The sequence below is a fragment of the Arvicola amphibius genome, chromosome 1, assembly GCF_903992535.2.
Source record: "Arvicola amphibius chromosome 1, mArvAmp1.2, whole genome shotgun sequence".
Taxonomy (NCBI): Eukaryota; Metazoa; Chordata; class Mammalia; order Rodentia; family Cricetidae; genus Arvicola; species Arvicola amphibius.
Genome location: NC_052047.1, coordinates 46,744,024 through 46,759,091, shown reverse-complemented (window position 1 = coordinate 46,759,091; position 15,068 = coordinate 46,744,024). Strand labels below are relative to the sequence as shown.

At 38.0% G+C, this 15,068-nt stretch overlaps 1 protein-coding gene across 1 annotated transcript in view; it reads left to right on the top strand.

Moving 5' to 3' along the window:
• The window catches only part of Stim2 (stromal interaction molecule 2), a 134,405-nt gene extending 120,556 nt beyond the window's left edge, over nucleotides 1-13,849 (top strand). The window contains 6 exon segments of the mRNA XM_038348798.2: nucleotides 3,440-3,607; nucleotides 4,280-4,380; nucleotides 4,617-4,659; nucleotides 4,661-4,856; nucleotides 8,619-8,892; nucleotides 12,426-13,849. Coding sequence (XP_038204726.1) covers nucleotides 3,440-3,607; nucleotides 4,280-4,380; nucleotides 4,617-4,659; nucleotides 4,661-4,856; nucleotides 8,619-8,892; nucleotides 12,426-12,903 — 1,260 coding nt within the window. The 3' untranslated portion in view covers nucleotides 12,904-13,849.
• The last annotated feature ends 1,219 nt before the right edge of the window (nucleotides 13,850-15,068 follow it).

Below are 15,068 nucleotides of genomic sequence, written 5' to 3'. Positions count from 1 at the left end.
TATGTAGGTTCCCCTGCTGTCAGTCCAGAGTCAGTGAGCTCTCCCTAGCTCAGGTCAGCTGTTTCTGTGGGTGTCACCATCATGGTCTTGACCCCTTTGCTTGTATTATGCCTCCCCCCTCTCTTGGACTGGTCTCTGGAAGCTCGGCCCAGTGCTTAGCTGTGAATCTCTGCATCTGCTTCCATCAGTTGCTGTGTGAAGGTTCTGTGATGACAGTTAAGGTAGTCATCAATCTGATAATAGGGGAAGGCCACTCCAGGCATTCCTTCTTCACTAGGCTTAGGGTCTTAGCTGGGGTCATCCTTGTGGATTCCCTGGGAATTTCCCTAGTGCCAGGTTTTACGCTAGCCCCATAATGGCTCCCTCAATCAAGATATCTCTTTCCTTGCTTCCCATCTTTATCCTTTTCCCCATCTTGATCATCCCAGTTCTCCCATGTTCTCCTCCCCACTCCCCTTTTCCGCTTCCCCTTCCCTTCTGCCCCCGTCCATGTTCCCAATTTTCTCAGGTCATCTTGTCTATTTCCCCTTTGTCACATTCCTCCCCAGTTACCCACTTCTGTTCCTCTCCTGCTTATCACTTCTTCCCATCTCGTCCTCTGCTTTCATGTCTTTTCACTTAGCTGTTTTGATGACCCCATGAGTTTTATTTCGCTCCTTTATAGAGTCCTTGATGAGGGAGTTTCTACAGAAGCATGGACTTAGCAGTGGCCACTAAAGCAAATGTCTCTTCTTCCCTAAATGAACATTAACTGCCTTAATAATAGTGTTTGATAAGTGACTGCCTCTCATTTTATCTCTTGTTTGGGTACAGGGAGCTTTGCATGCTTTTGTAGATCCTAAGGTCATTGCAATTTGATGTATCAGTTGTGCTTGTATAAACATAATCCTCATGTCATCCTGAGTCAAAGATGCCTTCAAGGAGAGCAGTAGGTCTTTGAGGAAGAACTCTGCCCAACATGATTTTATTTATAAGAAATACCACCTTATGAGTATTCAGTGTATAGAAGCTCTTGGTTATGCTATCAGTGGCTTTAACTTTTATCAGTTAATGCTGTCTGATTATGTTTATATATGATTATAATGTTATGCTGCATAGAGAAGGCTATATTAGGGAGGTTAAGTAACTGCTGCCTTATGTTACACAGCTGTTATTCAGCAAAGGCAAGATTTTGTGTGTCCTATTCCAAATCTGTATTTTCCTTTACTGCTATTCAGTGCTTCATTTACTGAGGTAATTAAAGTGGGAAATTAACGTATGTATATCCATATGTTACCCTGCAATATATATATTTTGAAATATATATATTTCAAATTTCCCATATAGTTTGAAACATTTTTCCTAATGAAATAATTTCAAAAAGTGATCATATGGTATTATTTTTCTAAACGAAGACTTTTGATTAACTAATATTACCACTTTATATTTTATGTGATTAAAATAGTTTCCCACATCATGGTTTTGCTCCTAAAATCTCATGTTATCAGGCTAAGTCTCAGACAGTGAGCCTCAGAAGTGTGAATCTTGACAAAGCTTCATAGACTTATACAATCAAATCAGGTCTAGAAGCCAGGTTTGAAGTGTGTGGGCTGTTTATTTTCTGACATGCTTCTACTTACTGCTCTTTAGTTTCTAATGTGCCAAAATTATATAGTTTTCAGATATGTGATTCGTTTGTAAATGCTATTAGCTAATTTGACTTTGACCATCCCCAGGGCTAACAATGTAACTCAAACTGAGGGTTAAGATTTCAATCAAATAATAAAGTTATGAATAATAGCTGTTGAACAGTTGCTAATATTGGATGGTCATAAATTTCACTGGTTTGAGACATTAACAGTTAATTTGAGCATTGCTCAGCCTCAATTTATGCCCCAAATACATAGTTTTGGTGCAAAATCATTGAGATAAAATAAGAGAAATAAACTTATGAGAAATCTATAGTATTATAAAGAATAACATGAGGAAAAATTCTGTATTTAATATCCTGAACATTTAAATTGCACTGGATTTTTTAGTTTCAAAGTCTTGTGAGAGGAAAGGCTTGCTGCAATCTGCTTATGGTGTTTTGCAGGATCACGTGTTGCAGGGCCTGGCCTTGAGTTCTTTCTTCCTGAGAGATTAGCAAGGACGCCACACAGCTTAGCCGACCTTCTTGCTAAGTTCACATTGTCCCATATATGTTACACAATGAATCATGCCAGGCGAGTGTTGCCTTAGAAGTTGCTCCTACTGAAAAAGCCTTTTTTTTAAGTCCTAAGTTACAACTCTTTCAGTTTTTTTTTTATTTTTATGTTTTGTATTTATAGACTTGTGTCCTGTTGTGATTTCTTTTTAATTTTGGAGTTTTAAAATATTTTTCCACACTGCCGAACAGCTGTTCTGTTTCTTTATCAAAAGTTTGTGTAGTCCTCTTCTTAGTTTATTCTGGCAAACAGAAAAGTTTATTTAAATAAGTTGGGTTTGTTCAGATCAAACATTCCTCTGCACTTTAGTTTAGGAAAGGAGCTTCAGTTACCTTGGTTAGCTTGTGAGAGCATTTGCCCTGCAGCAATGGGTTGGGCACCAGAAGCTCCGTGTTCCACAGTGCGCCCATGGCTTTGTGGGACGGCTTTGAGTTACACACACCAATCCCCCCATAGGTCACCTCACATCTTCTAGTTTGTACTGTCTAGATTTATAAGTAAGTTCTGAGAACGGATTCTCTGTTCCTTCTGTGTCACTTGGTTCGTGGGGCTTTTCTTTAGATACTTATTCCTTAGCTTTTATTATACTTAATACCTCAGACATCTTATTATTTTTATTGTCATTGTTGTTTAATTGGCTGGCCCCCTTCAATGGCATGTGGGAGAAATACTTCATACTTACAGGGTAGGCAGTGCATAGCTTCTCACAGGGGAAATCAAGTATATTCTTGACCAAAAGTTTTCAGTCTACTCATGTCAGTGTCTGCTTGCTGTCTGGGGACAGTGGTGGAGATAGAAAGGGTGGAGCAAACCATGGTGCGAGAACAGACAGTACCAAGAAATGAGAAGTAGGAAGTCCACTGGGTTTCAGGCATTGCTTCCTATCCTAGGTGACAAAAGAAATGTGTTGTAAAGAAAGTGTGATCAGTAATTTGTATAATCCCTAGATTTTTTTCCTCTGTGCCTTATTTCTCTTAACTTGACAGCTATAAAATACAAAAACTAAATATTTCAACTTTTTATATGTGTGTGGACTCGTGCCCTTATCTAACCTGTGACTTTTTAGCTTTGCTTAGTAATGCTGTTAAAGCCAGCTCTAGTTTTGATATAAAAAGTACATTTAGATTCAGTGACTTTAAAAAGGGTTTTGTAAAATCCATAATTGAATTGGTTTTTCTTTTTGTTTTGGTATCAACATTTTATTTCAGTCTTTCTTCCTTTGTTTTTTTTTTTTTTTCCTTTTGTCCTTCCAGGTCCGCATGGCTCTAAAAAAGGCTGAAAAGGAGTTTGAGATGAGAAGCAGCTGGTCTGTTCCCGATGCGCTTCAGAAATGGCTTCAGCTAACACATGAAGTTGAAGTACAGTACTACAATATTAAGAGACAGAATGCTGAGATGCAGCTAGCCATTGCTAAGGACGAGGTATTATCTGATTTCATGATTAATTGGAATACAAAAGCCTCAGTAGAAACCTTCTTGAAGGTTCTGTTTTTAAAATTAGAGTTTGTCATGTAAATCGATTCTTATAATTATATAATTTAAAGTAAAATTATTCTCTCTAGAGAAGTGCATGTATAGCTTTCAAAATCACCTCAGTGTCCTTGAGAAATTGTTGTTGCTGTCACTACTGTAAACGTTTTATACAGAGCTTTTCTCCTCCAGGTTGCTGCCTCCTATCTGATGCAGGTCAGTAGTTCCTAGAAACTTGTGTTTGCTGTTATTAAGTTGTGTGGAATAAGAGTAAGCCTTAATCTGAATTCTGGAAAAGTGCATAGTTCTCACTAACCTACATTGCAATAGGGTTTGGTTAATGTTTTTTATTAGTTCTAATAGAAGATTCTATTTTTTCTCAGCTATAGAAATAAGAAAAACAGTACTCTAGAACAAAGCTTTAAATGTCTTTGACTTAGGAAAGCATGCTTTCTTTCTCATCTGTTTCTTATTTGAAAATATGTCTGTATCTTGGCTAATAACTTTCTACTGGTTTTATGATTATTAATACAGTCAAAACCAAAATCAACTTTATTAGTATGTAAGTAGTCATTTTCCTAAATTTCCTAAATTTCCTTCATTGTTAACTTTTTGGGTTTTCAGGCAGAAAAAATTAAAAAGAAGAGAAGCACAGTCTTTGGGACCCTGCATGTTGCACATAGCTCCTCCCTGGATGAAGTAGACCACAAAATTCTGGAAGCCAAGTGAGAAAGCTCTCTACCAGTCTGTCCTGTCCGTCTACAGTGTTGAGCTGTGTACTATGTAGATAATGTATACTTAGAGAAGCATACACAGTGGCATAACTTAGACTAATTCTGCAACTGGGTAATTTTTTCTTGAGAGCAGCCAATTTCCATGGGTCTCTTCCTGTCATTGCCTTTATTTCAATGTCATATTCAAGACTTCAGTGCAATAAGTAATTTATCTATTGACCTTTCAGGAAAGCACTCTCTGAGCTGACAACGTGTTTGCGAGAACGGCTTTTTTCGTTGGCAGCAGATTGAGAAGATCTGTGGCTTTCAGATAGCTCACAACTCTGGGCTCCCCAGTCTTACCTCCTCTCTGTACTCCGACCACAGCTGGGTGGTGATGCCTAGAGTCTCCATTCCACCCTACCCTATTGCTGGAGGAGTCGATGACTTAGATGAAGACACACCCCCAATAGTGTCACAATTTCCAGGTATGTGAGTTCAGCAAAGAAGTTCCTAGCATGCCCTTTTAGGAATGATGTACTTTGAAGACTATGGGGGAAATGTACTCTTCTTATTTCTTTTTAATATTTATTTTACTCTTTGAGAGTACTATATATTCTCATATGTATTCGTTATATATGTGGCATGTATTCTATTTTAGAAATACACCTTATCAGGAAGCATGAATAGTTATTAATTTGCATATTTTAACATATTTATATTTCAGCAGTTGTCATATAGAACTCATTGTAGGATTTTACTTTTAAGCCATTACTAATCGTTAAATTGAAATGGGAGAATCACATAAAAAGGGATGGATACGACATATGCCTGCCAGTGGTTCTGTAAATGAAATTACAGTAGAGACAAAGACTAAGGCAGGCTTTGGAAGCCCGGGTTTGAGTGCTGACTGCTGTAGTCAGCTCTTGACTCTTCGGTCAGCTTATGATTTGTTCCATTCCCAATACTTTTTTTGTAAGTATTTCTGTTCTGCTTTTCCATGTGTTCTTTTATTAGTAGTGTTACCCTGCTCTGTTTATATCATGAAGTACTGAATTTATTTGCCTTTAACAAAAACTGTGCTTGTTTATAAAACTTAGATGTGATATGTATATAAGACATTTTATATATATATATATATATATATATATATATATATATATATATATATATATAAATAAGACGTTTTCTAGTTGTTTTAAGACAACTCAGGGTTTCCTATAGCCTTACCCCTCTGAGTATTAGGATTATATATGTATGCAAGCATGTTTCTTTGCTAGACTGTAGCTCTTTCCAAAGGAAGCTTTTGTGTGTATTAGATTGCTTAGTTGTATGTTATGTTTTTGAGTTTTTCTTTATGGGAAAAAAAATTTGGTAAGATAAAATTTGAATGCTTTAACTTTTGACTTTTCTGCAGAGTTACAGATGTTTTTAATTTGCAATTTTTATATTGGAAATTGTTTGGAAAATTCTTTATTCTTATTACTTCTTGCCTGGTCCATTTTCCCAGTATTTGTGACTTTTCACAGTGTCAATAGAACAAGGTTCTGAAAAATGGAGAAAAATGTAATAGTTTGGTCCTTGCTTAGCTGAAACTTAAAATTTTAGTTTTTTGGAGCAATTGAGTCATCTTGTCTGCGTAAGTTTTAGTTTGACTTTTTCTATTTAACTGTTACAGCTTTTCCTGAAACTTGCTGGAATAGTTTCTGATTGAGTAAAAACAACCGTATACCAAACCTAACTTAGACTCTCAGCCAGTTGAACCGTGCTTCTGTCACTTCTCTGCTTTCAGTCCTGTGGTATGGTGCAGTGAAAGTGAGAAGCAGTAGTCATCCGAGAGCAGAGCGGGGGAGAGGAGCAGGTGGGCTGCGAGGTGTCGATAGCTGTCACGCTGCATCTGTATTCAAGCTGACTTGTGATTTGTGAAATCAGTTTATTCTATTTATTTGTTTATTGTATGTTTATATATGCCCTTATATAACACTGATTCATAAATAAACATATGCATTTATTTAAATACTAAACCTGTTTTAAAATAGCTTTTCTTTAATAATATGTAATCGTTATGAATAAGAATTGGTACTTGAGGATGATCCACTATGATTATAATTTTTGTTGTTGTTATTGCCTGTTTTAGAAACACTTGGGAGTTTGACGTGGCAAAACTTTGTTTCATTAAAAGAAAAATACTTATACTAAGTGTGAATAATTGGCATATGTTTTTTAAATATTGTGATACTATACGTGGAAATTTATACTTATAAATATGAAAAAGTACGAGAGCTGGGTTTGAAATTATCAGAAAGTTTTAGAAATTAATCTGATTGCTCATAGGTTTAGAGAGCTGTGCCTCCACCTAGTGGCCACACGTATGGTACTCCATTTTGCTTTGTTACAAGCTCCTAAATTCTGGACCTTGTAAAAACAAAGGCTGTGTTTACCAATAGTTCATAAGAATGGCGTCTCTAAGGGTAGGATGAAGGTGCTTCATTAGATACCTCTTTGGTGGTCTGTATTATGTGTTAGTTGTGTTTGAAATTATTATTTCAGGAAGTATGCTTGTTGTATGAAAAGAACAAAGTAAAAGATTCTAATACATAAATAATGCTCTTTGTAATTCTAAGTGAGGAAAATCCAGAAACTGTTAATTGATACATTTATTGTGAGTAGAAGAATAGAGATTAGAATTACTCCTCCTCCTCCAGAAGTAAATTTGGGAATTGTGTGGTATATTTCCTTTATATTTTGGGGATATTTAATGCAGATATTTAACCTGCTTGTTGATCTATTTTATCCCAGGACTCTTAGTTGTGCTTTTACACTCTCTCCTCTCCCCTCTCCCTTCGCTTTCCCTCTGAACAACTAGGGTGCCCCGTAACTTGAACTTCCGTGACTCGTCATTTGCATATTAGTGCTCTCTGGTGCCCTCTGAAGTGCAAACTGCCACTCAGAATCTTCACTTTTTTTTATCTTTTTGACCTTAATTTAAATATACTTCTCTGTTTGTCATTATTTTTTTTTTAACTTTTCTTCCTTCCTTTTTGCTCTTTCTTGAAAGCATAGTATTGATTACTATTTTGTTAAGCAAATTAGAAGTGAGAAATTCTGTCTTTGGCAGAAAGTATCCGAACTTTTCCTGGGAAATAATGGCTTAACTAGATAACAGGTATAGATCAGTCTGATTCCTTATTTTCTTCATTGTGCTTTGCTGTTGTTGGTGAGAAGTTTGTCCTCAAACTGTAACAGTTTCTGTTTAGGTAATATATAATTTATGATACTAGGAGAATTGTTTCATTTTTTTTTGTTCTGTGGTTTATCATAATATGATTGGCAAGCCAAGATATCAGAATATACAGAAAGACAAAGAAGAAGTAAAAACTCTTGATTGGTCAAGGGTCAGATGAGTCTTAGAAGTGAAATGCTTCACATTGATGATGAGTGGGTGGTTTGGCTAGAGCAAGAATGACTGACAGGAAAGAAAGCATTGGCATGCAGTCTGAGGATTCGATTGTCTAACAGCATGAGCTTCAGAAAGAACCCATTTTATAAAGGGTGCAGGCATAAAGTATGCCAGCCAGCACCTTCTGTCCTGGTGCTGTGTCACTGAGGAATGTCATGTGCACAAAGGTGCTCTGGGCAAGCTTTAGTGTAGGAAAAGAAACTGAAGAATCTTTTTGCTATACATGCAAGGGTCTAGCTTGCGGTAAACCCAGGGAGATCTAAGACAGAGGCTTAGTCCTTGAAGATCTGTGTTTAGGAAGCAAGCTTTGGTTCAGCTGAGAGACTGTGCTACAATCTTTATTTAAACCTTCTTAAGGTCAAACATATGATATGTCAAAGACTATCCATTGATACTTTATACTATTTTTTTCCTTCTGCTTCAGTATAGTGTTCACAAAATAGTTTATCATTCCTTATAAAGAGGCTATGTTGATTTTAAATTTAAATGTTATTTTGAATAAAATATTTTAAATCTTTGTTTTTAGTAGTATTAGATTTTTACCATTAAAACTACATTAATGTGCATTTTATTTTAGTTTTACCTGTATATCATTTTTTCTTAATATTTGCATTAATTGTTTTAATTTTCCATAGGTAGTATAGAATGGCAGTTGTTATATAGTTACATGAATAAACATTAAATCTGATATTTTACTGTATTAGTTCTTGTGTACATATTTGTAAGAAGACAGTTAAGGGGCAAGGGACATTGGTGCTTATGAGTGTTTCCATTTGCTTATGTTTTTCAGGGACCGTGCCTAAACCTGCTGGGTCTTTAGCCCGAAGCAGTAGTTTATGCCGCTCTCGTCGCAGCGTTGTGCCATCCTCCCCGCAGTCCCAGCGAGCTCAGCTTCCTCCCCATGCTCCGCTGGTATCCCACCCTCGGCATCCTCACCATCCCCAGCATCCCCAGCACTCATTACCTTCCCCAGATCCAGACATCCTGTCCGTGTCAAGTTGCCCTGCTCTGTATCGGAACGAAGAGGAGGAGGAGGCCATCTACTTCACTGCTGAAAAACAATGGTATTGGCTATTAATAACTGCAGAGGATGGGGCTAAGTGGGCATGGTAGTGGCAGCAGTGCTGCAGTGTATTCTGTGTTACGCAAGCTTTCTCAGACTCAGTGGCTTCACATGACACCTATTTATGGACACTCAAGTTCTGTACCTCTGGAGTGCAAGTCTAGGCGGACTGGTTTCCTGCTCAGGGTATCAGAGGCTAATGTCAAGGTGCTGGCTGGCCTAGGTTCTTTCTCATGTGGAGTCTGGAGTGCCCTTTGAGTCTCATGTGTTTGTGGCAGAATTCAGTTGTTTGTGGGTATCTTGCCAAGGTCTTATTTCTGTGTTGTTCTAAGCACAGGATCTGGTTGCTTTCAGTTTCTAAAGACCATCCACCTGTCCTTATTGGGTGACCTAATATTTAATGCTGGTAGCAGACACTTGCCTTGTGCATTTCCTGCCTTTGCTGAGCAGCTTGCCTGAATAATAATCTTTATGAATATTAGTGACTCTGGGGCCTTAGTATTTGTTTCATCTTTGGACCCCTGGGTGACCTGTGAAGTTCCAGAAGCCAGTGGAGAGCTCTCTTATCACTGGGCTGTAAGAGCTTTTTGAGGTGTAACTGCATTGATGCTAACAAATGCAGTTGGCTCGGGTCTCCAACCATAGACTTGTCAAGTGAAAATATGTATGTAAAATATGACATCTTGGACTTGAGTATACCTACATATAAAGAGACATCAATATGGTTGAAATTTCAAAATAATTTGCTGCTTACTAGCATGTAGGCAGTGTTGTAATCTCAGTGCTCAGGAAGATGTTGAGAGCTTAATGGAAAGAATGATAAAATTAAATTTGTTACTTAATTTCTCTGCCACAGTATAGCTGCATGCATTCCATTCTGTCTTGAGTGCACCAGCATACTGTGAGGTCTGTTACTGTGGGGAGCTCACTTCTAAGCTGTATTCCTCTTCTCAAGCAGAGTACTGTCAGAGTACTGCTTGTGGCAGAGAAGCTGCTGTGGTTTCTGGTTCTGCCGTGCACCAGCACTGTCATGGTGGTCAGGGGGTTCCTAGCTATCCATGGATATCCCGTCAGATCTCGTGTCGCTCGTCGTCATTTCACTGCCTCGTAAAGGCTATGTTTAATTAGTAGATAATCTCTGAGGCTTGTTCCTAAGGAAATAATTAGGGTTAGAAGTTTCCAGTAGAGAATTCAATGCTCCTTTCCCTGAGGAGCCTGTTATAATTAGCATTTTATGTGTCTTTTTAGTATAAGCACAGTCACAAACAATGTGACTTCACTCTCACATAATTTTTCTGTGGCTTCTGGAAAGTGTTGGGGAGCTGTCCTGTCCCACAGAACCTTTCCACCGTGGGAATGTTAAGCTCCTGTTCACATGCCATGTCAAAACTTCACAGCTGCCTCATAGGTATGAGAGGAACCTGACCTCCGAGAACACCTGGGCTGCTTTTTTCGTGATGGATGTCTGCTATGAAGCCAGCCTTCTACAAAGTATACACTTGCACACTCAGCTAGCCTCACCCACGGTTGTCTTCTTTTTAAACACATATCTTCTCATAAAACATACTTGTGTTTGCTTACATGTTACCACAGGGGAAATGATTTTTAAAATTTCTGCAAATGGTGCATATGATTAAGTTAAATTCCAAAGGAAACATATGCTACAAAGAATATGCATTTAAAAATACGTTGTTTTTAATTTGTGCAGTACCTGGGTGCAGATCTGATCAGTTGTATGGAAGAAGCAATATATTTGTTTTGTTTTTAAAGAACTCTTTAATGGAGTTCTGCTAAGTGCATGCAGAAACCAATTAGAAATAGTTTCTCTTCTTCAGGATTTCATTCATTCTTCATTCAGTACATGTTTATTGATCTTACTGTGGGGTTGCCATGAATTACAACGCAGAGAATACAATTGTTAATAAGATCTCCTAGTCTTAATAGGGTTTTTTTCTTTTGAAGTTAGTAGAAAATACCATTTTTGCTACTAGGCCATGATACATGATAAGCAAAGGAAATGTCATTTTATAATTTTATATAGAATGGTTAGGGAAGGCCTCTCTGGGTGGGTAGTAGTTACCTAAAGGACAGGAAGAAGCCATTCAGAGAGCAGTGGGAAGATTATATTCCAGCAGAGGAAACAATGCAGAGTCCTGAGGAAGTCTGCAGATTGGTGTGTTGAAGGAACAGGAAGGTTGTTCTGGAACAGAGGGAGGGAGTGTGATTGGAGAGATAGCTAAGGGCTCGATAGATGTGCAGGGCCTTTGGATTCTATGTGAGGGAGCACAGTGGAAAGTCATGAGCAAGTGAGTGATGTGGTGACTGAGATTTTAGGGTTACTTCAGTGGCTGTATGGAAGAGTTGCTGAAAAGGAGACACTGGAATAGAAGCAGAGAAGCTAATAAGGAAGTCATGGAGTCACTTAGGGCAAGTTTGTGGTGGTTCTAAGAAGGACTATGGCTTTGTGATATTTCAGAGGAGGCTAGTAGTCTTGACGGTGACTCTTAGGAACTTTAGTGTTCTGTTTTATTTATCTTCTTTTCTACTATAGACAAAGTGGGGAAACATTCACAGATTATTCTATAAAAACTTACTCAGTGTCCCTTCTTGAAAAATAGCATCATATGTTTACCTTTTATCCCCTATCCGTTCCAGTGTACCTTAGCAAATTGTCTCCACGAAACATGTAGAGCTTTATTTTAGTGCTGTTTTCATATTTTACTTCCTCAGAAAGTTATAGGTTCCCCAAGTTCATAACTAACACTAAAATAGTGATTAAAACTCCATCTTTCAAACATATCTGGCAATTCTATGATTCAGAAGGAAAAAGAGTATTGAAGGAAAGCAAAAGTCAGAAGGGGCTTAGGAAATGCAAAATTCAAATGTTTTCATTTCCCTGATAGTTAAAGAAGCATAACTTAATTAAATTATGTTGTTTGATTGTTATAATTTATCTCAAAACTAAACAAGTTTGGGGCTAAGGAGGATCAGACAATGCATGCAGGTGTCTAGTAATGAGCATTAGAAGCCGAGTTTGGGTCTCCTGTAACCTGTGTAATGCGAGGTACATGCCACACTTGTCTAACTCCAGCAGGATAGAATGGGAGCAAGCAGATCTCTAGTATATTCGCCAGTCAGCCCACCTGAATTAATGAGTTCCAGATTTGGTGAGAGACCTTGTCTCAAAAAATAACATGGATGGCAATCAAGGAAGATACTCCATGTTGGACTGTAGTCCATACATGCACACATGCAGATATCTACACAGATACATATATATGTCTGTGTGTGTGTGTTTGTCTGTCTGTCTGTCTGTCTCTCTCTCTGTTTCTCTCTTTGTCACACATACATATGCACATGGAAATAATATGCTATAGTACAAGAAAAATTTTCAATTTTATCTCTACATATAATTATAGCATATCTATATTTTAGTAATTGGATAAATAGTGAATGGAAGTTGATTTGACTAGAATGTTCACTGTTACTCTTATGAACATCTTGATCTAAGCGTTCTCCCTTTGTCTTCTTCAGGGAAGTACAGGACACAGCTTCAGAGTGTGACTCCTTAAACTCCTCCATTGGGAGGAAACAGTCTCCTCCTTCAAGCCTTGAGATATACCAAACATTGTCTTCTCGAAAGGTATCAAGAGATGAGCTTTCCCTGGAGGATTCCTCCAGGGGAGATTCGCCAGTAACAGCAGATGTTTCCCGGGGCTCCCCTGAGTGTGTGGGTCTGACAGAAACCAAGAGCATGATCTTCAGTCCTGCCAGCAAAGTGTACAATGGCATCTTGGAGAAATCCTGTAGCATGAACCAACTTTCTAGTGGCATCCCGGTGCCTAACCTCGACACACCATCGTGTTCCTCAGCTGGCAATGACAGCAAGCCAGTTCAGGAAGTCTCGAATGTTTCCAGAATAAGCAGCATCCCACATGACCTTTGTCATAATGGCGAGAAAAGCAAAAAGCCATCAAAAATCAAAAGCCTTTTCAAGAAGAAGTCTAAGTGACTTAACGACTTGATGGAATTCCATTCAAGTGGCATCTGTGAACTTTATCTCCCACCCTCCACTCCGTTTTTATTTTAATTTTAGGAATGTAACTCCATTGGGGCTTTCCAGAGTTGATACCGTAGTGGAAATGTCCATAAGGGCAACTGTCTACTGTCTGCTGATTTAACAAACTACACCATCAATTCAGCAAGTCAGACATTACTGAAGAGTCATCGAGAGGAGACAGTTTACAGTTATTTCCACCTATTTATTTCTGCATTGATGTTAGTGATGTATACACAGCATTCTGTTGAAAGCCGCTATGGACTTACAAGCTTTAATGGACTGTAAGCCAGCATGGGCTTGCAAAAATTTCTTGTTTACCAGAATATCTTCTTATCTTTCCACAGAGCTGTTTCCATCATGGACTAAATAACTTAAAAGAGTAAAACTAATTGCACTACTGTTTTCCAGACTGGAAAAAAAAATCTCTGCAAGTAAAACTGTATAGAGTTTATAAAATGACTGTGGATAGGGGACTGTTTTCACTTTTAGATCAAAATGGGTTTTTAAGTAGAAACTAGAGTTTCTAATTGACTTGCTTTCTCTGGAAATGAAAACCCACACTTTTATTATGGGACGCTTCTTCAAATGCATTTATTATTATAAAGTTTCAAGTCCTGCTGTAAAGATCATGTTGTTTTGTTTTCCCCAGGGCTTTCACTGTGATTTACTGCACTGCAGGCTGTATGATAAAATATAAATAATGTAAAGAGAGAAGGCTCTTGATTCCTTATACAAGTGGAAGAGTTAAAACTTGATCGAAGGGACTTAAACATTCACATGCTTAAACTGAGGTGGGGGGTGGGGAACCAGGCACTTGTTTACAGACTTTGAATAAATGCAAAGGATTTATGGTTTGAAAAATTTGTACTGTGGAAACGATAATAAATTGGAGACATTATTATGTGGGATTGTGCTGATTTTTGTTGATAACACTCCAGTAAAAACACTGTTTTTTGGAGAGCTATGTAAGCTGTCCTGTTGCTTAACTGCAGTATAATAGTGATGTTTTAGAATTAAGTTGTCAACAAATTTCTTTGTTTTATATTGTTTGTCATATTTTTATGTAGTTTGAAATGTTTAAATGTTCTCATATCAAGATTAACAAATATATATTTATGGTGCATTTAGATTGCGTTGTATCAGTTTGTAAAGTGTGAAACTGGCCAGATGATAAAACTAGCCTGAGAGCAGTGTCACATGGAACAACCGCACACGTGAACATCTTTAGTTTCCTCTTTCTCAGCTCTGAGAACCTCAGTCAGAATTATCTGGAAATGCAGTGAGAATGTGTGCTTGGGTGAAATCTGATACCTGTTAACTAGAATGTTTTTGGCGGTGGCTAATACCTAACTCAGTGCTGTGTATGTGGGGATGCTGGTAGATAAGTGAGGCTTTTTTTTTTTCTTTTTTGAGGTTTGCTTAAAAGGAATGCTTTGTTAAGAAGCTGAGTACCGTGATCTCCCGTGGCATGTGATGATTTCCATTGGTCCTGTTGGTAACATTGTCAGGGTCTTAAATGGTATCCACAGAGGCTGATGCTTACATGGTTACATATCAGCTCGTAGGTACAGAAGTTGGCTGTCTGAAATGAAGATTCTTTGTGCAGATACGGCAAGGTGATATGTAAGATGGAGTTCAGAAACAGCTCTGGAGCTCTACAGAAAGGGCTCAAAGAAATAGAAAGTTCTGGAAGCTCTCGGAGTGAATAGGGTTGCTTTGTCTTTCTCTTGACTGGACAGGAGTTCTCGTTGATAATTGCAGCAGAGATAAGGGCTTTTTGGTTTGTTGGATAGAAAAGGTAAAAGCTACTGGAGCATGGTGTGTGTTGTTAGAAGTCTTGTCCTGCAAGATTGCTGATAGGACATTCTAGGTCAGAACCCGGTAGAGACTTGGGGAGATTGGCCCGAGAGTGTGGGAGGTTTTAGGAAAAGAGTACATTGTGCACACTGGATTACACATTTATAAACAGATCTGACCAAGGAATATTCACTGTTGGATGTTGTGATATTTATTGCACTAATAACAGTATTTGGAAATTCCACAGAAAAGAATTGAGTTTAGGAAAACCACAGTCATTTCTGTATTACATCACACATAAAATGTTGGGCATTTCTATA